Genomic DNA, 26518 nt, shown 5'->3' on the forward strand with positions numbered 1-26518 from the left:
AAGGGAAGGAAGGAAGGGAAGAAAAAAGAAAGAAGGAAGGAAGGAAGAGGGAAGGAGGAGTATGAATGGAAAGGACGGAAGGAAAAAGAAAGAAAGAAAGAAAGATACAAGAAAAGAAGAAAGGAAAGAAAAGAAAGAAAGAAAGAAAGAAAGAAAGAAAGAAAGAAAGAAAGAAAGAAAGAAAAAAGAAAGAAAGAAAGGCTTTCCTTTGCCAGAATTAATTATTTACAACATGTGTGCCTCTCAAAACACATTTCAGAAATTAATAATTTAAAAAGCCCTGTTTTCTCATCGCCGCTGAAATGTGTTAATGGTGAAGTAACCACTCTAAAGACACAATTAAAGTCATGCCTTTGTGCAATTTTCCACAGATTGGATTACATTAACAGCCAAAAGTCAGTTGTCTTTATCTTTTACACTTGGGAAAACCAACGCATAAGGTGGACAATAGTTAAAGCGGAAATTACTCCACACTTGCGCCGAGGGGCGAGGGAAAAAAAAGATTGATAGGACCAGTTCTTCTTTCCACACTCTTCAAGATCTTAATACGGTTTCTTAGATATATATATATAATTTAACACACCAAAAAGACACTTCTCTGTTTTCTATTTTTCAGCAGATAAAGGAAGGATAAAGAAAGCAGAGATTGATCACCGATTTTAATAATCTGGCAGCATTTCTCTCATGCACAGTACATATTTCAGGGTGTTTTTTTTTTAGTTCAAAGGAAAGAGGCTTTCTTCATCCTGGGGTGTGTTTGTGGGTCTCTCAACTTGCAAGACCCTGTTATTAACAATTCATCAGAGCAATGCGAGAGTGTGCATTGCAAAAGCTACAAAAAGCCGTTTCCACACTTCTCCAACAAAACGTCAAATGCTCCAGAAACCCCAAAAACGAGAACTTAGCATCTCGTACAATCCCACGAGAAACGCCTTGGCACTGACTCTCACCCTGTCTGCCCCCCCCCGTCCCCCCAAACCCAGGTACCTCCACATTTCAATATCCTGTTCACATTGGCCCTTTTTGACATTTTCCTCCCCAATCCAATCTCCCCCCCCCTGGAAGTCTAAGAGCAAATTATCGAGCGCGGGACGGGGGACGAAGGTGCCCATTTAAGGGGGTCGGTGGCCGAACCCCTGTCACAGCCCCCCGCCCCACCCCTGGCCTGGACCCAGCGGGTCTCTGACCAAATAATCCGCCGTAAAAAGCTGCCGGGTGTAAACGTTAGAAGTTGAAAGATTATTATCTAATAATAATTATAATACCTAGAAAACAATATGTCTAGGTGTTATATACACCTAGACATTATTAACATTGCTTTTAGTATTCTGTTTGAAGAATACTAATTGACCTAGACAAATACACTGTTCACCAAGCACTCGTGTATGTTAAAGAAAAAACTATAAATACAATTATTATTATTTTTAAAAAGCTGGCAGAGAGATCTTGAGCGATCCAAGACCATCCGTTTCCTGGCGGCTTTTGCCAAGGGGAGAAGTCAACTCATGGAGGAATTCTACTCACACCCGCGACTCTCTCTTCAACCAGCTTTTCCTGTCCAGCAGATGTTAGGTGCCATGGCTTCAAAAAAAATAAAATAATAATCCACCGGATCCTTCGATCGACAAAGCCCTAGATCTCGCTCAGGACTCGGGGAAGGAAAGCAAGACAAAGAGGCGGTTCTTTGCTTATTCAGCACCGAAATCTCCGTCAATCCATCCACCGCCGCTCGCCTTAAGTTTCTGACCTCACGTATTTAAGGGCAAGAAATAAGGAGGGTCTTCTCAGCCGCCAGGTCAAAGCAGACACAGCTCGTTGGGGGAGGGTCTCCCTGGCCCCCTCCACTCTCCCCCCCCCCACTTCAGACCTTTGCATAGAGATCAGATAGCACAAAGCGTATTTCTCCCCCCCTCTTTTTCCTTCCTCAACCAAGTCCCCACCCCTCTTTGGAAGCCTCCCCTGCTCTCTCTCTCTCTCTCTTGTATTAAGCATCCCCAGGGAACATGTTTGACAGGTCATTCATTCTGCATCAAGTTGGACCGATCAACTCTTCCACCAGATGTTCCAATTCCCCGCTTTGCTCAGTGATGGGGGTAGGGGTGGGGTGGGGTGGGATGCAATTCAGAAAAACGCCTCTGGGTTTTTCTGAGCAACTCGCCCGGCTTCCTCCCGGCATTTAAAAAAAAAACCCTTAAAAATTAAAATTAAAAATAACGATTCAAATCTCACTGTTTTCTCTGTTTGGTTAAAGATCTCGGCCACTCCTCCCGCTTCGCCCTGCCCTGTGCATCTCTCATTATTAAATTATTAAAAGCTTCCTCTCTCCCCCATTGGATCTCACCAGCTCAAATTAACTATTAAGCGCCCGGGATCAAAGCTAAAAAAAACAAAACCAACTCTACAAAAGAAATACACGTGGTTTGTCATGCGTCCGTTGTGCCACCGTTTCTTTTGTCCAGGAAAGATTTTAAGATCTTGTTTGAGGCTACTTAAAAAAAAAGATCTTTTATGTATGTATTTTTTTTCTTTAATTGTTAAATTTATTTGCTGCTCATCTCACTGTGGAGGTATTTGGGAAGAGAAAAAAAATGAACTTATCTATCTATCTATCTATCTATCTATCTATCTATCTATCTAATCTATCTATCTTACCATTGTCTCTATCTATCTACATACCCACCCACCCACCCACCCATCTATATATCTATCTATATCTATCTTATTATCTATCTATCTATCTATCTATCTATCTATCTATCTATCTATCTATCATCTATCTATCTATCTATCTATCATCTATCTATCTTATCTATCTTAACATCTATCATCTCTATCTACCTACATACTCACCCACCCATCCATCTATATATCTATATATCAATCTTATTATCTGTTTATACATCATCTATCTAAATGTGTGTGTGTTTGTGTGTGTGTGTGTGTGTGTGTGTGTGTGTATGTTCCAGCACTCTGGAATGCCTTGAGCAATTTCAACTAAACTTGGTACACAGATGACTTACTCTCTGGAAACAAATACTGTGGGGGTAAGGCACTCCTAACATCCCTCGGTGTGTGTGTGCTCCAGCATAACTCTGGAACGCCTGGGCTGCTGAAATGAAAAGGAATGAATTCTATCTATTGTGTCAAATCGCAATACTTTTGACAGTGATAGTGTGCATTTTGGATTCGTGTGTGTGTGTTTGTGTGTGTTTGTGTGTTCCAGCATTATTTTGACTTGACACTATAGATATAATTCATTTCTTTTCCTGTCTAATACAGGTTTAGCTTAAGTAAATACGTGGGCAACTCCGGGTTATCAGCTAGAAATAAATAAACACTGGCTGGGGAATTCTGGGAGATGTAGTCTGCCTATTGTAAAATTGTCAAGCTTGGGAATAGTCCTTTATTATCCAAGATCAGAAGGTAAAACACCTTTATTTTGGATTAACCCATTTTATTAGAAGAAGGCTCAAGCTTTCGGGATCCAGAGCTCTCTTTTATCAACTGCTAAATTGACGCAGGGTTTTATTGGGAAGAAAGAGGGAAATATAGAACAGCTATGCAGATACAGATTACATGCAAAACAGATCTACAAGTGTTCACTGTTAACCTGCTTGCAAGGTAGTCCTCCACTTACGATCACAACGGGGCCCAAAATTTATGTTGCTAAGCGAGGAGACGTTCCTTACTTACTCGACTCTTGACCCATTTTACGACTTTCCTTGCCACGGTTGTTAAGTGAATCTCTACAGCTGTTAAATTAGTCACGTGGCTGTTAAGTGTTTGGACTTTGCGGGTCAGAAGGTCGCAAAAGGGGATGACGTAACCCCGGGATGCTGCGACCGTCATAAATGTGAGTCGGTTGCCGAACGTCCAGGTGTTAAGTCACGTAGACCCCCGGGACGCTGCAATGGTCGTTAAGTCGTAAGGAAAATGGTCCTGTCACTTTTTTCAGTGCTGCTGAACGGCCATTAAGCAAACTATTGAAAGTCGAGGTCTACCTATCACCTGTTCCCTCTCTGCGGGCGCACCAGCTGTCGCCCCAGCCCAGCTCCACCGTGCATGCACGCACACCTCCTGCTTGCATCTGTCTTTGGGTCTCTGCCATACATGTGCGGGGGAGGGGGGTTGGGCACATGCGGGAGCTGCACGCACCCATGGCGGGAGACAGGGTGCATGCGCACGGGGCGCTCACATTGCATTTTGGGCCTCGCGCAATGCCCCTGTGCCCCGTTTTGGTGCAGGAGGCCTGGTCCTGGAACCCAAAAATGGGTGAGCGGCGGGGGGGGGGGGGCGAGACGCATGCGCGGAAGAGCGCAGGGAGGTTACGTGTGGATTTGTGGGGTGCACACGGGGGGGCGTGCGTTCTTGTGCGAGGGGGGGGTCCCGTGTGCATATGCGGGGGAGTTGTGCGCATATTGCATTACGGGTGTGGGCGCGCGGACTTTCGCCACGCAACGACAAAAAGGTTAGCTATCACTGGACCTATAATGTGTGATTAAAAACCACACACACACACACACACACACACACACACACACACACACACACACAGAGTGTTTGTGGAGACATTCTGAATTGCCTGAAATCTTTGGACATAGGTGACTTCTCATTGCGTCTGTTTAGGCGTGCTGTTAAAATCCGAGCCGAGGTGGCACAGTGATTAAATGCAGCACTGCAGGCTACTTCAGCTGACTGCAGTTTTCTGCAGTTCGGCTGTTCAAATCTCACCGGCTCAGGGTTGACTCAGCCTTCCATCCTTCCGAGGTGGGTAAAATGAGGACCCGGATTGTTGTTGGGGGCGATATGCTGACTCTGTAAACCGCTTAGAGAGGGCTGAAAGCCCTATGAAGCGGTATATAAGTCTAACTGCTATTGCTATAATCTCTCCCCCCCCCCCCACCCCCAACCAAATTCCAGATATGGAGATCTGGAACGGAGCATTTGGGGAGTCAGAAATGCTTCTGCTATTCCTTCTCCCGTCTTTTGGGAGCCCCGAGGTCAAATTCCCGCCGCGTGTAAAGTTACTTAGAATGCAGAGCAGCATCGTGGCTGTTTTGATGTTGGCGTCTGTCCCCTTGGGAACGAAGGCTACACAAAGGCATCTTTAATCCTGGATGCAGAATCAGGCCAGGGATTGTGTCAATATTGGGGGGGGGGGGGGAATTAAGACTTGCAGATAGCGAAAAACTGCTTCAAGTTGATCGGTCGGCTTTTTGTCCTGAAAGTATTTTTTTTATGTTTCATGAATGAAAAATGCTTCAAGGTCTTCACAATGTTGTATGTTTGGGTTTGGGGGTGGCGGTGGTCAAAAGGATTATGAGCAAAAAAAAACCAGATCCTTAAGATTGGCTGTGTATGTAGCTAAATATTTTCTCACTGACACACACACACACACGAAACAATCTCAAATAAATCAGATATATACGTAAGAGCAACCAGGATGATGAGGGGACTGGAGGCTAAAACATACGATGAACGGTTGCAGGAACTGGGCATGGCTGGTCTAGGGAAGAGAAGGACCAGGGGAGACAGGAGAGCATCTTGGCTAAATATTTTCTCACTAACACACCCACACACAAAACAATCTCAAATAAATCAGATATATACGTAAGAGCAACCAGGATGATGAGGGGACTGGAGGCTAAAACATACGATGAACGGTTGCAGGAACTGGGCATGGCTAGTCTAGGGAAGAGAAGGACCAGGGGAGACAGGAGAGCATCTTCCAATATTTGAGGGGCTGCCACAGAGAGGAGGAAGCGGGCCAAGCTATTTTCCAAAGCACCTGAAGGCCAAACAAGGAATAATGGATGGAAACTGATCAAGGAGAGATTCAACCTGGAAATAAGGAGGAATTTTGTGATGGTGAGAACACCCATGGAACAGAAGTTGCCTTCAGAAGTTATGCAAGCTTCATGAAGAGACTAGACTGCCCTCTGTCAGAAATGGGGTAGGGTCTCCTGCTTGGGCAGGGGGTTGGACTAGATGACCTACAAGGTCCCTTCCAACTCTGTTATTATTCTGTTATTCAGAAGTTGTGGGAGCTTCATCTCTGGAAGCTTTCAAGAAGAGACTGGACTGCCCTCTGTCAGAAATGGTATAAGCAGGGTCTCCTGCTTGGCTGGGGGTTGGACTAGATGACCTACAAGGTCCCTTCCAACTCTGTTAATCTGTTCTGCTCTACGTGGATTACGACACAGAGCGCAGGATTCAACGGCAGCTAAAAAAAAAATGTGAGTCAGCAGCTGCTGGACGGTTAGCACAAGTAGCCAAGTTGTAACTTAGAAAAAAACAAATCTTGAAAATGCCAGACAAGGAGAACAATGGGGAATGTTAAAAATTCAGTGCGGTCAACAACACAACACTGTGAATGACACTGTTGTGACAACAAAGCTTCCTTTGATCTCGGGGGACTGTCTCTGGCACTTACGGGATTCAACCAATCTGGACAGAATCATAAGATGGAACAGGGGAACATGGGATGGAGAGTGGAAATCAGTAATGCAGAGAATAACTGCCAGCAAACTTCACCTTGTCGATATATTAATTTACTGGAAGACTAAAATCTTCACCCTAGTGCTTAGCTTTACGTTACAGGTAATCCTAGATTTGGAATAAATATATATAAAAACGAAATACCATTCATGCATCATCACAAAATCCCCAGAACCGTAAAGCCTACAAACTTAAAAATTTGACGTATATGTTCCTTTTGGCTTATAGGTGCTCGCTTACAAAGGATTTTTTGAAATGACCATCAGATCATTAGTATTTCTTATAGTATTATTAACACGTTCGATGCTAAGGAGTTAGATGTTCTACTGCCCCTCCCCACCTGAAAAGAACTCTGTTCCAAATGCCACTTGGGTTAAGGAGATCCAAATGCCACTTTGGCTAAGGAATTAGATGTTCTACTCCCCCTCCCCACCTGAAAAGAACTGTTCCAAATGCCACTTGGGTTAAGGAGATCCAAATGCCACTTTGGCTAAGGAGTTAGATGTTCTACTCCCCCTCCCCGCCTGAAAAGAACTCTGTTCCAAATGCCACTTGACAACATTCCAAATGCCAACATCTTTGGCATCTTGTCAAATCACATCCTACCGACTCAGTCCAGCAAGCAAGTAGTCCGTACTATTAGAATTAGATTGTTAAAAGAGCCGCGGTGTCGCAGTGGTTAGAGTGCAGTACTGCAGGCTACTTCTGCTGACTGCCGGCTGACGGCAATTTGGGAGTTCAAATCTCACAAGGCTCAAGGTTGACTCAGCCTTCCATCCTTCCGAGGTGGAAGGATGAGGAACCAGATGCTTGCAATTTATATTCTTCCTTTTTAACGTTCATTCCTTTTATATCTTTATCTTGTCTTATCTTTCTCTTCAAAACTTCTAGTGTCAATATGAATAATGGTGGCGATAGTGGGCACCATTTCCTGGTCCCTTTTCTAATCAGCACTTTTTCTGTCATATTTCCATTTTCCATCACTTTAGCCTGTTTTTCTTTGTAAATATTTATAAATCCCTCCCCAAAGCCCATCATTGGCAGTTGCATTATCGTGAATTGCCAATTAACATTATCAAAAGCTTTCTGTGCATCCAAAAACAACAATGCCATTTGTTTCCCAGGGTGTAGTTCTTAATATTCTAATGCATTCAATATAATTCGCATATTATCTCTAATTTGTCTCTTGGGTAAAAAGCCATTTTGATCTGAGTGTATAAATTCACTCAACAGAGGCTGACTTTGTAAACCGCTTAGAGAGGGCCGTAAAGCACTGTAAAGTGGTATATAAGTACGTGTTATTGCTAGTCCTTCTTTCCTTCCCAATGCTTGGAATGCAGAATTGTAGGCTTACTCTGCCAACTGTGATCAGTTCAATCCTGACCGGCTCAAGGTTGATTCAGCCTTCCATCCTTCCCAGGTCAGTAAAACAAGGACGCAGATTATTGGGGGCAAAAGGCTGACTCTGTAAACCGCTTAGAGAGGGCTGGAAAGCACTGTGAAGCGGTATATAACTCTAAGGGCTATTGTTATTAAAATGAAATAAATCTCTTCACCATGGTTGTGCCAGGAAAGGAAACAGCAGACATTTGCGAGGTATCTCCATGTCATGACAAACTATAACATCCTGACGTACTTAAAATGCAATTTAGTCAACAACAACGAGAACACAAAGATACATTCAGTAGGTTATCGGCGGCTACATCTATCGGAAATACAGGCTTTAACAAATGTCCCTCTCATGAAGAAAGACCAAACATATTGCAAACTTACCGGCCATTATCTCGACCGACTCCCCAAACTCGGATGCTAACGATGGGCTGAGAATGAAGAACGCTACGATCCATGGGGTCAACCAAATTTAGCATATCGTTCTCCAGGATAAGATACATGTCTTTTCCCTAAATTAAAAAGAGGGAGCGAGAGAGAGACAGAGAAACAGAGAGACAGACAGACAGAAAGAGACAGAGACAGGAGAGAGACAGAGAGAGAGGCACAGAGAGGAGACATAGGGAGAGAGAAAGTGAGACAGAGAGAGACAGACAGAGAGACAGAGAGAGGAGAGAGAGACAGAGAGAGATAAACACAGAGAGAAAGAGAGAGACAGAGACAGGGACAGAGAGGCGAGAGAGACAGAGAGAGAGAAAGACAGACAGACAGAGAGACAGAGGGAGGAGAGAGAGACAAACACAGAGAGAGAAAGAGAGAGATAGAGGGAGAGATAGGGAGAGAGAACGACAGACAGGGACAGACAGACAGACAGAGAGAGGAGTGAGAGAGGAGAGAAAGACAGATAGAGACAAACACAGAGAGAAAGAGAGAGACAGAGACAGGGACAGAGAGGCGAGAGAGACAGAGAGAGAGAAAGACAAACAGACAGAGAGACAGAGAGAGAGAGAGACAGACAGAGAGAGGAGAGAGAGAGACAGAGAGAGACAAACACACAGAGAGAAAGACAGAGACAGAGAGACAGAGAGAAGGGAGAGACAGAGAGAGAGAAAGACAGACAGGGACAGACAGACAGAGAGAGACAAACACACAAAGAGAAAGAGAGAGACAGAGAGACAGAGGGAGAGAGATAGGGAGAGAGAAAGTGAGACAGAGAGAGACAGAGACAGAGACACAGAGACACAGAGACAGAGAGACAGAGAGAGAGAACGACAGACAGAGACAGACAGACAGAGAGAGGAGAGAGAGAGAGACAGATAGAGACAAACACAGAGAGAAAGAGAGAGACAGAGACAGGGAGGAGACAGAGAGACAGAAAGAGAGAAAGAGACACAGAGAGAGGCAGAGACATTTAAAGAGAGATATTAAAAATGAGCAAATCTTTTTCACCTTGCAACTCTTATTTCAGAAAAAGAAGGTGGGCATAAGAAAAAATATAACTGTGGGGTCCTGGTTGCTCTCCAAGCTTGGTGGTTTTCTTGCAGACGTTTCCTGACCCAACTAGGGAACATTATCAGTGCTTAGAAAGGAGTAGTGTTTGCTGCGGGTATGCAGCAACTAATACGGACGATGCTACCTAGACGGATGGGGAATTCTGGCAATTGAAGTCCACAAATTGCTACGGTCTTAAGTTTAGACCCTGGTGTAAATAAAAAGAAGACCACAACTTTATGTGGAGTTTAAGAATTCCAAAAATTCCCAGCAATAAGTAGAGTAGCTGAGGAATTCTGGGAGTTGGAGGTAGAGCGATCCATTTGGAAGTTCCCACGCAGAAAACATTCCATGGGGCTTTCCTAGAACCGTGAAGGCCTCGGATGAACTTCCCATCACCATCACTGATGACAAAACCTAGAGAAGAAGTTCCTATCAGGGCTACCACTCTAAAGGAGCCTTTCATCTCTCCATCTTCTATCTACATATATATAAATGGCTCTGTGTGTGTGTGTTTGTGTGTTCGTGCGTGTGTTCCAGCATAACTCTGGAACACCTTGAACAATTTCAATCAAACTTGGTACACAGATGACTTATTCTCTTGGAAACAAATACTGTGGGGGTAAGACACCCCTAGGTGTGCGTGTCCGTGTCCGTGTGTGTCCCAGCATAACTCTGGAATGCCTGGGCCGCTGAAATGAAAGGGACTGAATTATATCTATAGTGTCAAGTCTCAGTACTTTTGAGAGTGATAAGTATGCATTTTGGATTCAAGTTCTGTTAAGATACAGCCTGTTGTGCCTTAAAGTGGCTTCTGCTGTACAGCACAGTGGAGTTGCCATAGCAACGGCTTTGCAATAGTCGGCAAGGGGGCTCCCTCGAATACAGGATTAGGATAAATACATACCCGGGCTACGCCGGGTTATCCAAAATACAAATACTAGTATCAAGATAGTAGATTGTAGATAGTAGTAGGTTGGCCTGGCCTTCAAAGAAGCTGGAAAACCATGTGGCCGGAAGGCTTACAGGTAAAAATGGAGGCATTTTTCTTACCTCTCCCCAGATGCCCACGGTATCTCTTATGTCGTTCTTGCAGTACGAGAGTTGCCGGATACAGTTGTTCACCGCAACGCTGCTTTTCCCAGGCGCTAAATCTTCCTCCCCCATCTCGACCCATCCCAAGGAACGGACGGCGAAGCACTGCGAAGAGATCAGATCCCAGGAATCACGTTTCAAATCTTACAGCTTTCCACCCAATCAGGTTAACGTTTTCATTTCCTTGGACAGAGTTCCTCGTCTTATAATCATCCATTTAGTGACAACGGCCCTGAAAAAAGCGGCTTACAACCCTTTTTCACACTTACGACCGTTGCAGCGATCCCCGTGGTCACATGGTCAAAATTCAGATGCTGGGCACCCGGTTCATATTTATGACGGTTGCAATGTAGTGAGGGTTCTGTGACCAGCTTCTGTGAGTAGCAAAGTCAAGGAGCAGTGTTACTAACTGAACAACTGCAGCGATTCACTTAACAACCACAGAAGGGTTGTAAAACGGGGTAAAACTCATTTAAAAGCTGTCTCGCTTAGCAACAGGAATTCTGGGCTAAATTGTGGTTTTAGGTCCGAAGACTACCTGTTGAAGATGGCAGCATAAAACTTCTCGGTTATTTTCAAAACTGTTGAATTCATAGTAACTTTTGTAAGCTTGCAAAATTTATACGTCGGCTCATTCATTCCTGACATGGAAGATTAGATATTTTAACTAAATGTTTCTTTTAATCTCATGATCTGCAGGTCAAAAATTTCGTCTTATTTTTATTTTAATCTAAATTGTAGATCACTGATTCTTTCATTCGCCACAACTTCTAGGTATTTGATGCATGCTAAGGATGAGATAATCATCCCACCAGATGAAAATATAATTCGGAGAACATTGGACTGCAGAGAGATGGGTAGATTGACATTGAAAATAAAAGATAAAGGAGATACAGAGTACCTATTTAACGTGGAATCGGTTTTATCAATGGTTAGAGGTAAGAGGTAGAAATTAGATGAAGAAAGATTATGATGTGTAAGTAAAATATGAATATTGTTTATTTTAACTATAGGTATGTTAGTTTAATCGTGACCCGTCAAAACCGCGCCCGACTAAACCGCGTCCGACTAAACCGCGTCGCTGACGTCATCAACAGGGCGACAACAGCCAGCGCGGAGAAAGAAGGGCGCTTTAAATAGCGCTTTGAAAGCAAGCCGATTCAACTTAAGGTAAGGGTTAGGTTTAGGGTTAGGGTTAGGATTAGGTTTAGGTTAAGGGTTAGGATTAGGTTTAGGGTTAGGTTAAGGGTTAAGTTTAGGGTTAGGTTTAGGGTTAGGTTTAGGGGGGTTAGGTTTAGGGGTTAATTTTAGGTTTAGGGTTTACAGCGTGCTTCTGTCTCCGTGCTGTTGTCGCCCTGTTGATGACGTCAGCGACGCGGTTTAGTCGGGCGCGGTTTTGTCGGTGAACCAGTTTAATAACATAACTTATATAGGGATGCGGTGACTCAGTGGCTAAGATGCTGAGCTTGTCGATCAGAAAGGTTGGCAGTTCAGCGGTTCGAATCCCTAGTGCCGTATAACGGAGTGAGCTCCCGTTATTTGTCCCAGCTTCTGCTAGCAGTTCGGAAGCACATAAGAAATGCAAGTGGAAAAATAGGAAACCCCTTTGGTGAGAAGGGAACGTTCCGTGCACTTTTGGTGTTGAGTCATGCCGGCCACATGACCACGGAGACGTCTTCGGATAGCGCTGGCTCTTTGGCTTTGAAACGGAGATGAGCACCGCCCCCTAGAATTGGGAGAGACTATACGTGCGAGGGGAATCTTTACATACATAGATACATACATACGTACATACGTAATTAAGTGATTGTCCTAGTGGACAATCACTTAAATATGAGCCAGCAGTGTGCAGCTGCCGCCAAAAAAGCTAACACAATCCTAGGCTGTATTAATAGAAAGATTGGCTCAAGATCACGTGAAGTGTTAGTACCACTTTATAATGCCACGCTTGGAATCCTGCATCCAGTTTTGGTTGCCACGATATTAAAAAAAGATGTTGAGACTTTGGAAAGGGCGCAGAGAAGAGCAACAAAGAGAATTAGGGGATCTGGAGGCTGAAACGTATGAAAAAGAATCGGAGGAGTTGGATATGTCTAGTCTAGTGTGATTATCTTTTTATTACCTAGGGCTTTCTCATAATTTCCTGCTTCTGCATCTGATCGTAAAATATATGTGCATAATTTCTCCGTTGAGTCAAGCGATTTGAGTCTGGTGATTTTATGGACACGTTGGCGCAGTATTTAGGGCAATGACCTAAAGCTTTAATTAAGCATTAAGATTTCTTCAAAGCTCTCTCCTGATAACGCTCATTCTTGCAAGAAGTCGCTTCATTCTCCCCCCACCCCACCCCCCAAGACTGATTTATGTTATCTGGATTCCTTGACGTTTTTTCTTCCCAGTCTGCTTCTGCTTAGCCAAGTCCCACTTCTAAGTCCTTCAACCTTTCACTACTGCCGTAAATGCGCGCCCGACAAAACCGCGGCGACAAAACCGCGCCCACAAAAGCGCGATTAGGGTTAGGGTTATAACGTTGTTTTCGTGTCCCACTATGTTGTTTGTTGATGGTGCGCATCTGTCGGCGCGGTTTTGTGGCCGGCTTTTGACGTCGCGGTTTTGTCAGGCGCGCATTTGTCGGTGAACCCACTACTGCAGTTCTACAGCTGCTCCCTTTGCCTGGCCACTCTGCGCATGCACACACCGGGAACAGGCTCCAGCTGTTCTTCTGCCTCACTGCTGTCTTACTCCCTTCTCTGCCTCCGACGCAGAGCCCTCGTCTGAGCTTTCCTCAGCCCCCCCAACCTCCTCACTGTCCGACTCTGCTGCCAACTCCTCTGGCGCCACCTGCGGGCCACAACACCAACCACACACGATAGTAACAGCCCTCTTAATTTCTAATCACAACACTGCAGTTTATACGTTCAAAGGATAGAATAGAAATGAGGAGATCTTGATGCTCTCTGAGCTTGGTTGTTTCCTCGCAGACATTTCGTTACTCAACGTCATCGGGGACAGAAAGGAGTAGGATTTATGGAGTGGAGCAGGACTGTGGGGTCCTTGGTGCTCTCTGAACATGTTTCCTTCCAGATATTTAGTGATCCAACTAGGTCACATCATCAGGGACAGAAGGGAGGAGGGTTTATGGAGTGGGGGAGGAGAACTGTGGGGACCTTGGTGTCCTCGCAGCGTAGTTTCCTTAAAGACATTTCACTACCCAACTAGGTAACATCATCAGGGATAGAAGGGAGTAGGGTTTGCAGAGAGGAGGAGGAGGGCTGTGGGTTCCTTGGTTCTCTTTGAACTTGGCTGTTTTCATACCAGACATTTTATTACATAAGGACACGGACGGACGGATGGACGGATGGAAGGAAGGATCACTGATGATGTTCGCTAGTTGGGTCATGAAACATCATCCAGAAAACCAACAAACTCCCCCACAATTCAGAGATTCTCTTCTATCAATTGAACAGAAAACAACTAATGAACATATGGAGATTCTTTTTGAAGAAAACAACTTGGCGAGGCCTCCAAAACATGTTATTTTGCAATATCTGACAGCTGGTGGCAAATAATTAGGAACATTTGTATGGATCTAGGAAGCTTTGATAGCAAGAGCAATAGCAGTTAGACTTATATACCGCTTCATAGGGCTTTCAGCCCTCTCTAAGCGGTTTACAGAGTCAGCATATTGCCCCCAACAACAATCCGGGTCCTCATTTTACCCACCTCGGAAGGATGGAAGGCTGAGTCAACCTTGAGCCGGTGAGATTTGAACCGCCGAACTGCAGATAACAGTCAGCTGAAGTGGCTACAGTACTGCACTCTAACCACTGGGCCACCTCGGCTCTTTGATGTTGAACCAGGAGCTAGAAAAACCCACGTTTAATATTACTTATTATTACAGTTTTCTTGGAATACTTCTGGGAAATGTTCTGCCTTGATTGAACCTTGCAAAGTGACTGGAGAAAAAATTGGGAGGAGAATGTCGCCAGGTGTTGATTTTTCCTAATATGTTCAGTTTTGTAGGTTTTTTTTAATGGTTTTAATATTACTTTTACTTTTGATTTACAGGCACCTGGAAATGGTTCCGTGATGGAAGGGAGACCTCTAAAAAAGCGTTAAATAAAATGAAAAACATGGTCCATATGCCAGATTTAAACCTGATAAATATTTGAATTTTTTTAAAAAAAAGTATTAAATAAAAGTCCTCTATACCTTGAAGAGCTAAATTTACTACCAGGGACATATGGCTTACTTTGCAAATGTAACCGAAGGAAGAAAAAGATACAGGATTGTATTATTAGTAACAACTGTTTGTTTCTCTGCTTTAATTGGGGAATTTACGCTTCGAAGCTGCCAATGTTACAGATGTACTGGCGTAGCTTAAATCTGGAAGGCGTGTCAGAAGGCCTATATATATACATGCTACGGAAATATGTGAACAGGGTTGATAAATGGACACTTAAAGCTTGAAAATTAATGTAGAATGTGCAACTCCTTAGCATCAGAGTGTGCTGATATAAGGCAACTGGCAGTTGGAACAGAGTCTTTTCAGGTGGGGAGGGGGAGTAGAATGTCTAACTTCTTAGCATCAGAGCGTGCTGATATAAGGCAACTGGCAGTTGAAACAGAGTTCTTTTCAGGTGGGGAGGGGGAGTAGAATGTCGAAACTCCCAGCCCGCATGCCCACACCCAGTTTAGCAAAGGGGTAACATCAGAGTGTATTAATATAAGGCAACTGGCAGTTGGAACAGAGTTCTTTTCAGGTCGAGAGGGGGAGTAGAACTCCTTAGCATCAGAACGTGTTAATTACTGTATAAGAAATATTAATGATCAAAAAATCCTTTCTTAGCGAGCACCTAGAAGCCAAGAGGAACATGCGTGCCAAATTTCAGGTTTGTAGGCTTTACGGTTCTGGAGATTTTGTGATTAGTGAGTGGTACTTGGCTTTTAGATAGATAAATAGATGGATGGATGGATGGATAAGCTAGAAAGCCAGAAAGATAGATAGATAGATAGATAGATAGATAGATAGATAGATAGATAGATAGATAGCCAGACAGATGATAGATAGATAGATAGATAGATAGATAGATAGATAGAGACAGACAGACAGACAGACAGACATAGCCAGATATCTATCTATCAGATAGATAGATAGATAGATAGATAGATAGATAGATAGATAGATAGACAGACAGACAGACAGACAGACAGACAGACAATGTTGAATCAATAAATAAATGTGCTAAATGTATCGGTACAATGATATTGAATATTAATCAGTGGTTAAGAGCATTCCGTTTCTGGGGCACGATTAATGCAAGATTAATGTTTCTAAAGGCACAGAAATGTTAATTGTTAGCATTTTCTTTAATGCTGCTGCCATCTTGTGACTCTCTCCCTGAATTGCAGCCAATGAGCAACTCCAAAACCATCTTCGTTTGAGAGCAATCGACGAGCTTTTCAGATATGATGTAGCTGTAAATGCAGTGATGGGATCCTACCAGTTTAACAACCGGTTTGGCGATCGCACGCTTTCCACGCGCGCTTCTTTCTACTTCCTAAATTCTTCACATCTTTCTACTTCTGCCTTCTTTCCTTGCTTCCTTTTAAATGTTTGTTTCTTTGCCAGATTGTGGGAGAATCCCACTTCCCTGTCATTTTCTCTACAACAGAAAGCCCAGGAAAATTATTTTGCAATATTATCATCTTTGGTCCCTCTAATTAGAGTAGACTTTTTTAAAAAAAGAGGAGAAAAAGCAAGCAGAATTTCATTAAAAGGTCTTTCAATATACTCTGTTCACGCAAAGGGAAACAGCCGAAAGACATCCCACTAAAATTAGTTTTGGATCCCACACAAATATATGAAGCTCTTATTCATCCTTGCTCGATATAGAAAGTGACAGACACATGAGTGGCATAAATATAGTAAATCTATAAAAAATACCGAATAAGAGAATTACAGAGTTGGTAGGGGCCTTGGAGGTCTTCTAGTCCAGCCCCCTGCTCAAGGAGGAGAACCTGTACCTTTTCAGATAAGCGACTGTCCAGTCTCTTCTTAAAAACCTCCAGTGATGGAGCACCCCCAACTTCTGAAGGCAACTTCTCTTCCACCTCCCTGTTATCTCCTTAATACCAAGTTGCTTCTCGCCTTGATTAATTTCTATCCATTGCATCAGAATAGAGCTGGAAGGGACCTTGGAGGTCTTCTAGTCCAACCCCTTGTTCAAGCACGAGACCTTATACCATTTCAGACAAGTGACTGTCTAGTCTCTTCTTAAAAGCGTCCAGTGATGAAGCACCCACAATTTCTGGTGGCAAGCTGTTCCACTGGTTAATTGTCCTCACTGTTAGGAAATTTCTCCTTAATTCCAAGTTGCTTCTCTCATTGATGAGTTTCCAACTCTTGTTTCTTGTCCTGTCCTCTGGTACTTTGGAGAATAATTTGACTCCCTCTTCTTTGTGGCAGCCCCTCAAATACTAGAATACTGCTATCATGTCTCCCCTAATTCTTCTTTTCCTTAGACTAGCCAATCCCAAATCCTGCAGCTGTTCTTCATATGTTTTAGTCTCCAGAGGTAGGCAACTGTTCACAGCAGCACTACTGAAAGGGGAAATGGGCCCGATCCTTGTACACAATGCTTGCCACACAATGCTTTGTTAGGTTGACAACTTGCAAGAAATTGTAGATCTGCTATGGAGTGGAGTGGAGTGGAATGGAATGAGAATAGAAGAGAATAAATATAGAATATAGAGAATGGAATGAGAAGAGAATAAATAAAGAATGTAAAATAGAGAATGGAATGAAATAATAGAATAGAATAGAATAGAATAGAATAGAATAGAATAGATATAGAATATAGAGAATGGAATGAGAAGAGAATAAATATAGAATGTAAAATAGAGAATGGAATGAAATAATAGAATAGAATAGAATAGAATAGAGAGAATGGAATGAAAATAGAAGAGAAGAGAATATAGAATATAGAGAATGGAATGAGAAGAGAATAAATATAGAATGTAAAAGAGAATGGAATGAAAATAGAATAGAATAGAATAGGAGAGAATGGAATGAGAAGAGAATAAATATAGAATGTAAAAGAGAATGGAATGAAAATAGAATAGAATAGAATAGGAGAGAATGGAATGAGAAGAGAATAAATATAGAATGTAAAATAGAGAATGGAATGAAAATAGAATAGAATAGAATAGTATAGTATAGAATAGAATAGGAGAGAATGGAATGAGAATAAGAGAATAAATATAGAATATAGAGAATGGAATGAGAAGAGAATAAATAATGTAAAATAGAGAATGGAATGAAATAATAGAATAGAATAGAATAGAATATAGAGAATGGAATGAGAAGAGAATAAATATAGAATGTAAAAGAGAATGGAATGAAAATAGAATAGAATAGAATAGAATAGAATAGAGAGAATGGAATGAGAAGAGAATAAATATAGAATGTAAAATAGAGAATGGAATGAAAATAGAATAGAACAGAAAAGAATTCTATATTGGCCAAGTATGATTGGACACACAAGGAATGTGTCTTTGGTGCATCAGCTCTCAGTGTACATAAAAGCGATAAGTGATAAATCATGATCACAGTCACCATAAATACATTCATCAAGAATCATAAGATACAACACCACTTAGTGATAGTCATGGGATATTAGATAAGCAATCAGCATAAATCATATTAGGAGACAAAATAAAACAGTATGAATCATAAAGATACAAGCAACAAAGTTATAGCCATAAGTAGAAAAGGAGAGACTGTAGGTACTAGGGAGGACGAGGAGAATAATAATAATACAGAATTAGTAAATTATTTGACAGGGGGATTATTTGTTAAGCAGAGTGATGGCATTCAGGGAAAAAACTGTCCTTGTGTCTAGTTGTCTTGGTGTGCAGTGCCCTATAGCGTCGTTTTGAGGGTAGGAGTTGAAACAATTTGTGTCCAGGATGTGAGGGGTCTGTAGATATTTTCACAGCCCTCTTTTTGACTCCTGCAGTGTCCAGGCCCTCCATGGAAGGCAGGTTGGTAGCCATTGTTTATTCTGCAGTTCTGATTATTCGAATAACTCTTCTATTTATCAAAATGGGGTGCGTTTACCAGGCTGATCGCTAAAATATTTACACTGGGGTAAAATAACACTGAAGCTTAACTGTTGCACCCTATGTCAGAGTACATAGGCAGTCCTCAACATACAACAGTTCGTTCAGTGACCATTCGAAACTTACAATGGCCTGGAACAAAATGACAGATGACCGGATTTCAGAGTTATGGGCATTGCAGTATTCCCTCCCCCCCCCCCCATGGTTACAAGCTCAAAATTCAAGTGCTTGGCAACTGCTTCATACTTATGACGGTTGCAGTGTCCCTTTGGAGTGCAAAGTCAACGGGGACGGCAGATTCACTGATACTACTAACTTAACAACCGCGGCGATTCACTTAACAACCGGGTAAAAGAAAGGTCATATAAACAGGGCAAAATTCACGGAACCACTGGTCTCGCTTAGTGACCGAAATGCAGGGTTCAACTGTGGTCGTACGTCGAGGACCACTTGCATTGACTGACCTTGGCCTCTGGATCGCTGTTGATGCTACAGGAATCGTCTTCGTCACACTGCGGAACGTTTCTGTTGAATAGCAGAGGATAATTTTCCGTTAGACCAAGGTTCGAATATACACCGACAAATCAAAGAAAGTCCAAGCTATTACACCAGGGGGCCAGCAACCCACGGCAGATATTGTTTCATCTACAATAAAGCTTGTCAAGATACTTCTACATTTTGGGAATATGAAGCACGAATGGGGAGGTAACACATTATGTATAAAGATCAACCTGTCTGTCTATCTATCATTGGAGTAGATCAATCTGTGGCTCCGGAGCCGCATGTGGCTCTTTCATTTCTCTGCTGCAGCTCCCTGTCACTGTTTGGCTCCACAATTGATAGGGCTTTCAGATAGGACAGGTAGAGGGAAAAGGATGCCGCTCTAGGATGAGACTCTATGGTGGGAGAAGCAGACTTCCAGTCGGCCCAAGAATTGAATGGGGAGCTTCCGGTTAGGACCTTTGTGGCTCTTTTAAGTCTTTAAGGTTGCCGACCCTTGTATTATAGGGCAACAATAAAGAAATTAAGGGCCGATACAGCAGTCAGTCGCTGGCAGAGTGTTCGGGCTGCCACAGGCACTCCCAACATGAGAGACGTCGAGCTGGCCATGCCCACCCTGGTCCCCCAAAGTCAAACACAATCCTGATGTGGCCCTCCATGAAATCAAGTTTGAAACCCCTGACTTAAATCTTCTTAACTGGAATTAAAACGCGTGGCTTGTTGCACCCGACAATCTCAACACCTTAACCACCATTCTGTTGTGGACCGTCAGCAGACCCGGCGGTCAATTCAGAGAATGAGGAGGTTGGAGAGGAACATGGGCCAGTCCTGGAGTCTGGGGAAGGGCTCTGTGTCGGAGGCAGAGGAGCCATATGCCAGTTATCAGCTGTCTTCGGAGTCAGACATCAGTGAGGCAGAAGAACAGCTGGAGCCTGTTCCCAGTGTGCGCATGCGCAGAGTTGCCAGACGAAGGGAAGAGCTAAAGAACAGGGGTCAACTTGGGAGTAAGGCCACAGGTGGACGGTGAATGGTCCCTCCCAGAGGAAATAAAGGGAGGAGCGAAAGGGGAGTGGAGTTTGCAGGAGACCATTCGTTCGCTTAATTGGTTCGTGACTCTCCGAGACTCCTTGCCAAGTTCTGTTGATATCGGCCTGGTAGCTCTCCAAGCCAGATAAGGTCTGTGACTGTAAATCCTCCCTCGAAAGACTTTGCTGGATGTGAATGAGCAGAATTCACGGGAAATTAATCAAAGGGTTTTTTTGTTGAGACAAGGAGGCTCTTGGGAAGCCTCGCTCCCTCTTTCTCACCTGAGCTTCAGGGAAGCGTATCGCAAAGTAGCCCCTTCAAATTCTTTTAAACTGGGGTCTGGATTCACGGTGGCGGCGTGAAGGTCCTGCAGAATGACGGGAAACGATGTGTTAAGCCCACTTAAAAGAGAACACCTCTCCCTTTCTAAAGAGAAAACAACAACGATGCTCGGCGGACTCACAAGCAGGCATGCATGTTCACAGCACAATTGTTAAAAGTGGGGGGGGGGTATGACAAATGAGAACATTTGGGCTGTGTGAAAAGATCAGGTCCAGGGAGCCTGTGTTTTTGAGGAAGCGGGCAACCTGGCTTGGGCAAAGCTCACATTCACTTGGCTGATTTTGTTATCGTGAGTGATATTTGTGGGCAGACAACAGCCGTACAGCTACAGCCATGCAAAAGGCAGATTGCATTTTTTTTTAAATGAAAATGAAAATAAAATAAAAGCTGAAATGAGTGCCAAAAGCTTGTCTAAAATCTGACTGCATACTTGCCTTCCAAATGTCACTATTAATCTTTCCCCCATTCAGCACCGCAAAATCACTCCAGGCTTGTTTCTAGACATATGCGCATATGTATATATTCACACGGGAAGAAGCATATTGTGTGGTTTTTTTTTGTTTTTTTTAAAAAACATAATAAACAAGAAGGACGTGGAAACGGGAAGGGAGGAAAAGGGAGAAAACACAGAAAAACACCATTGTTAGCACCGATATTTAAAGGCTGGGTTAGGGAACATAACACCTTGAATTTGACGGAAATATAATTTTAACGGCAAAGCAGAGCTGGCTCAAAGCGTGGGAAAATGTTAGCAACCAGTTCTCTGCCCGGTTGCTGGGTGGGTGTGGCCTACCCGGCCCCCTGCAGGGGGCCATTTTCATCCTTCCCAGACTCCGGATGCTTTCCTCGAGCATCCAGGAGGGCGAAAACGGCTTCCCACGGGCTCCGGAAGCCCTTCAAGAGGCCGGAAACGGGCCTGTTTCTGGACTTCCAGGAGGCCTGTTTTTCGCCCTCTCAGAGCCTCCGTGCAACCCCGGAACTTACCTGGCATGATGAACGGGCCGCATAGAGACTCCTGGGAGGGGCGGAGTGGGTGTGGCCAGCCAGTCCTTGCAACAACCGGTTCGGTGAACCGATGCAAACCGGCTGAATCCCACTCCTGCTTAAAAGTGATCTGGTTCCTATTCGTTTTAAGAAAATTGCAATCAATTGCAATTGCTTTTCATGTTAAGGTTCTGGCGTTTTCAAGATTTGTTCGGTTTTGTTTCCCAGTCGTGCAAATGCCAGGCAACCGACGCAGAACGCAATGTCCTCCCCACTCCCCGTGGCTACTCCTAGGCCGCAAAATTGGTAAGCCCCAATCAAATATCTAGGAAACACATTTTTGAAGAGATGTTAACTGAAGCCGGTTGCCTAGCTTAGTGGTCTCTGAGCCAGTTCTGATACAATGACATTTGGAAGTAGGGAAAAAGAATTTCTCAAAGGTTGACAAACATTGTTTTGCACACCCCTTGGAAATCAGCAGACACACAGCAAGATGCCTTTATACAGAGTAGTTTTCCTTTCCTCTCAATCATTTCCCGTGCATAGAACATAACTGATTTCCCCCCACCTTTTTTTAAGCTACCGTGGCCTTTTTAAAACCAGTCCTTTAGGATTCATCGTGGTTTCTTATTCACCAATTCAGCCTTCTTCACCATGAATAGGGGGAATAAAATAAATACACATCTCCAGTGTAGGGTGGGAAAGACTAGAGGAAGTGCAGGGTCTTTAGTGCTCTCCGAGCTTGGCGGTTTTCTGGCGGGCGTTTCGTGACCCAACTAGGTAACATCATCAGTGCCAGAAAGGAGTAGGGGTTTGTGGACAGGAGAAAAAAGAGAGGTCTTTGGTGCTCTCTGAGGTTGGTGGTTTTCTTGCAAATGTCTTATTATCCAGCTAGGTAACATCATCAGTAGTAGAAGGGAATGGGGTTTGTGGGGAGGGGAAGGAAACGGATTGTGGGGTTCTTGATGTTCTCTCAGCTTCGTTCTTTTCTTGCAGACATTGCATTGCCCAACTAGGTAATATCATTAGTGCTACAGGAGGGGGAGGAGGAAGAGGATTTTGCCCGATTTTACGACCATTTGCTACAGCTGTTAAGTGAATCTCTGCAGTTGTTAAGTTAGTAACCCAGTTGTTAAGTGAACCTGGCTTCCCCATGGAGTTGGCTTATCAAAATGTCGCAAAAGGGGATCACATGACCTTGGGGCACTGCGACCGTCATAAATATGAGTCAGTTGCCAAACGTCTGGATTTTGATCACGTGGACCATGGGGATGCTACCATGGCCATTAAGTGAGAAAAACGTCCATAAGTCACTCAATTTCAAGCAGTTGTAAGTCAAGGACTATCTGTTTTTGGCAAGACTGCCTCGGGAGGAAAGTCTTGGAGACTAGGTTAACGGCTGTCTCCAGTGAGTGAGTGAGTGTGTGTGTGTACCAGCATAACTCTGGAATGCCTGGAGCAATTTCAACCCAACTTGGTACACAGATGACTTACTCTCTGGAGAAAAATACTGTGAGGGTAAGACACCTCTAACCACCCCTCGGGATGTGCTTTCTGTTAAGATACAGCCTGTTGTGCCTTAAAATGGCTTCTATTGTACAGCACAGTGGAGTTGCCATGGTAACGGCGTCACAGTACTCCACAAGAGGACTCCCTCTGGCAAGTGGGAAAATCCAACATTAGAAATTACGTTTGGTCCGGACATTTGTGAATGTCTACTTCGGGGTTGGGATAAAGAAATACCCGGGTAAGGGTAACTGTTAACAGTTTTAAATATTGTTTTCTAAATCTTTCCCACCTGCCCTCATGCATTCACCCGGGTTGCGCCTCCTGCTTAATTCCTTCAGAGCAAAGAAAAACTACTCCCACGGAGGATAACTTAAATTAACTTGTCTATCCAAGTTATTGACGGACAGACATCAGACATCCCCGCTTTTTAAAGCATTTTTTTCCAGCCAGTTTGGGCAAATAGGGAGAAAAAAAATGCTTTAAGCAGTGAAAAAAAGTTTCCCATGCCCACCCGGTCACATGACACCCCCCCAGCAAGCCACGCCCACAGAACCGGTGGCAAAAAAAAAAATAGATTTCACCATTGGGCAACGGACTCGTAGTTATGACGGTTGCAGTGCCCCAGTGATCACCGTGATCCCCTTTTGCGTCCACCTGATAAGCCAAACCAATGGGGGAAGCCAGATTCCCTGAACAACCGTGTTCCTAACTTAACAACCGCAGTGATTCACTTAACAACTGTGCCAAGAAAGGTGGTAAGATAGGGCAGAACTCACTTAACAAATGTCTTGCTTAACAACAGAAATGTTCGGCTCAATTGCAGTCGTAAATTGGAAGACTGCCTGTATTTAAAAAAATTTTTAAATGATTTTAAATGATTAAAAGCTATCATTAGATGTTTATTATTGTGAGGGGGAGGAATAAGAGGAGGAAGTTGTGTTGGGTATGTCCGCTGCCTTGAGTTATTTGCAAAAGGAATAAAAGCCGGATAAAAATAAATGAAATATATACCAGGAAAGTGCCTGCAATCCAGTCAGACCGAGAGAGGCTGTGAATAAACCCTGATTAACAAAGCTATACATTTCATCCATTCATCATCATCATTTAGCAACCCCATAATGCCTTGCGGGGTGGAGTCTGGGCAACTGAATGGAGCTAGCGGAGTGCTTACTGGCCGGATGCCTTTCCCTGTCACCAATGCAGAGTTTTGTTCAGCAGATATATTCTCACTGTGCCCAGTGAGAGAAATATTTGCCTCTATCTGGGATCGAACTCATTGTTTGATGAGTTTGTGATGCGAGAGCTCTGCCTCTAGGCCACCGCACCACTCGGTAATCAGTACCACATCTCCTGTGTATAATGACTGCCAATCATCATCATTTAACAACCCCATAATCCCTTGCATCGGGGTGGAGTCGGGGCAACTGAATAAAGATAAGTGTTTACTGGCCGGATGCCATCCTGTCGCCAATGTGGAGTTTTGTTCAGCAGATATATTCTCATCACGTCCAGAGAGAGAAATATCTGCCTCTGCCTAGGATCAAACTCACAGCCTCGTGATTGAGTTCCAACCTCTAGGCCATTGCCCCTGATTGCTTTGCTTTAATTTGTCCAAAATAAAATTTTATTGATTTAATGACATATTCCTTTCGAATAAGGTGTCTCCTCCCTCTTTGATCACAGGAGGCGTTCAACGCTTACCTCGGTTTCTGGAGTAGGCGACGAGGTGAGTGAGCTCAGCGACCCATTCCTCGAGCATTGGAGATCCGTGGGCCCCGAGATGGGGCGTTCCCATTGAGTGGTCCCTGTGGGTATGTGCCAGTAGTAGACCCCCGCTATATCGCTGATCTTCTTCCAACCCGGCGGAAGGTCAGGATCGGACTGAAAGGAATGATCGCTCCAAATATCTGCTGGGAATAAGAATCCACCAAAAAGTCTCTTTAACTTCAAAGCTTACAACAAAATGGAAAGGAGAACAAAAATAATCTAGGGTCTAATACTTAAAAAATGACCGTTGTCTAAGCAGATTCTTTTTTAAAAAAGTTTCTTATTTGTTTATTTATTACCGTATTTTTCGGAGCATAAGACGCACCTTTTCCCCTCAAAAAGAGGCTGAAAATCTGGGTGCGTCTTATACACTGAATACAGCATTTTTTTGCCTCCTGAAACACCGCCCCCCTTGCAAAAACGATTGTGCATAGCTTTTAGGAGGCTTTCAGAGAGCTCCTGGGGTCTGGGGAAGGCAGAAATGAGCAACAAATGGGCTGTTTTTTTGCACAATTTTGCCCCCCCCCCAGCCCCCAGAAGCACTCTATAAGCCTCCTTAAGGCTATCCATGCCCTTTTTTTGAAACAAAAAAAGGCCTGTTTTGCAAAAAATGGGCCATTTTTTGCTCGTTTTGAGGGGGGGGGCACCACCCAAGAGCACTACAAGCCTCCTAAATGCTATGCATGCCCTTTTTTGGACAAAAAAACGGGCCTGTCTTCGTGAAAAAGGGGCCATTTTGGGGAGGTTTGCAAAGTGCAAAAACATTTTTTTTTTAATTTGCCTCTTCAAAACCTTGTTGCGTCTTATACTCCGAAAAATGTGGTAATACCCTAAGGTATAAAACTACAAAAGAAAATAGTAGGAAGGATAGGGGAGGGAAAAGGGAAGGGAAAAGTGTACAAAAGAAGGAAATAAGAAAGAAAGTGTGGACTTCCCGACTCCCTTTAGTGCAATAGAATAAGATAATAACATCAAACCCCAACTTTTTACTTTTACATAATACGGTAATACATAATATAAAAGTAAAGGTTCCCCTCGCACATATGTGCTAGTCGTTCCTGACTCAGGGGGGGGGGGCGCTCATCTCTGTTTCAAAGCCGAAGAGCCAGCACTGTCTGAACGTGACCCGACAAAAGCGCGAACGTCATAAGCGCGCCGACAAAACCGCGCACTAAAACCGCGATGTCAAAAGCGTGCCGACAACAGCGCGCCGACAACAGCACGCCGACAACAGCGTGCCGACAGAAGCTCGATTTAAGTTAAGGTAAGGTTTAGAGTTAGGTTTAGGGTTAGGTCTAGGGTTAGGTTTAGGGTTAGGGTTAGGGTTAGGTTTAGGATTAGGTTACAGCGCGCTTCTGTCGGCGCGCTGTTGTCGGCGCGCTTCAGGGCTCATTCATCGCTCATTCGTCGCACGGTTTTGTCGGCGCGGTTTTGTCACCGCGGTTTAGTCAGGCGCGCTTTTGTTATTCGCGCATTTGTGGTGGAACCCTGTCTGAAGACGTCTCCGGGGTCATGTGGCCGGCATGACTCAACGCCGAAGGCACGCAGAACGCTGTTACCCACCAAAGGTGGCTCCTATTTTTCTACTTGTATTTTTTACCTGCTTTCGAACTGCTAGGTTGGCAGAAGCTGGGACAAGGAACGGGAGCTCCCTCCGTTACGCGGCATTAGGGTGGGAGGGAGGGAAGGGGAAAGGTATATAACTGTAAAACTTTTTAAAACTTTTAATAAAAAAGAAATAAAAAAAATTGCAAAGAGTTGCTATGGAATTAGGAAAATGAATTAGTGCAAT

At 43.8% G+C, this 26518-nt stretch overlaps 1 protein-coding gene across 7 annotated transcripts in view; it reads right to left on the bottom strand.

Moving 5' to 3' along the window:
- Nucleotides 1-26518, bottom strand: part of APBB2 (amyloid beta precursor protein binding family B member 2) — a 96384-nt gene that overhangs the window by 15143 nt on the left and 54723 nt on the right. For 3 of the 7 annotated variants that reach the window (XM_032224193.1, XM_032224191.1, XM_032224194.1), the window contains 6 exons: nucleotides 24661-24869; nucleotides 20901-20963; nucleotides 20406-20491; nucleotides 19062-19122; nucleotides 10432-10578; nucleotides 8272-8399 (listed from right to left, as the gene is read on the bottom strand). In XM_032224193.1, coding sequence (XP_032080084.1) covers nucleotides 8272-8399; nucleotides 10432-10578; nucleotides 19062-19122; nucleotides 20406-20491; nucleotides 20901-20963; nucleotides 24661-24869 — 694 coding nt within the window. The remainder of the gene's footprint in view (nucleotides 1-8271; nucleotides 8400-10431; nucleotides 10579-19061; nucleotides 19123-20405; nucleotides 20492-20900; nucleotides 20964-24660; nucleotides 24870-26518) is intronic. The other 4 variants (XM_032224198.1, XM_032224197.1, XM_032224192.1 and 1 more) reach the window with 3 other exon arrangements.

This window comes from Thamnophis elegans, chromosome 9 (assembly GCF_009769535.1).
Source record: "Thamnophis elegans isolate rThaEle1 chromosome 9, rThaEle1.pri, whole genome shotgun sequence".
Classification (NCBI taxonomy): domain Eukaryota; kingdom Metazoa; phylum Chordata; class Lepidosauria; order Squamata; family Colubridae; genus Thamnophis; species Thamnophis elegans.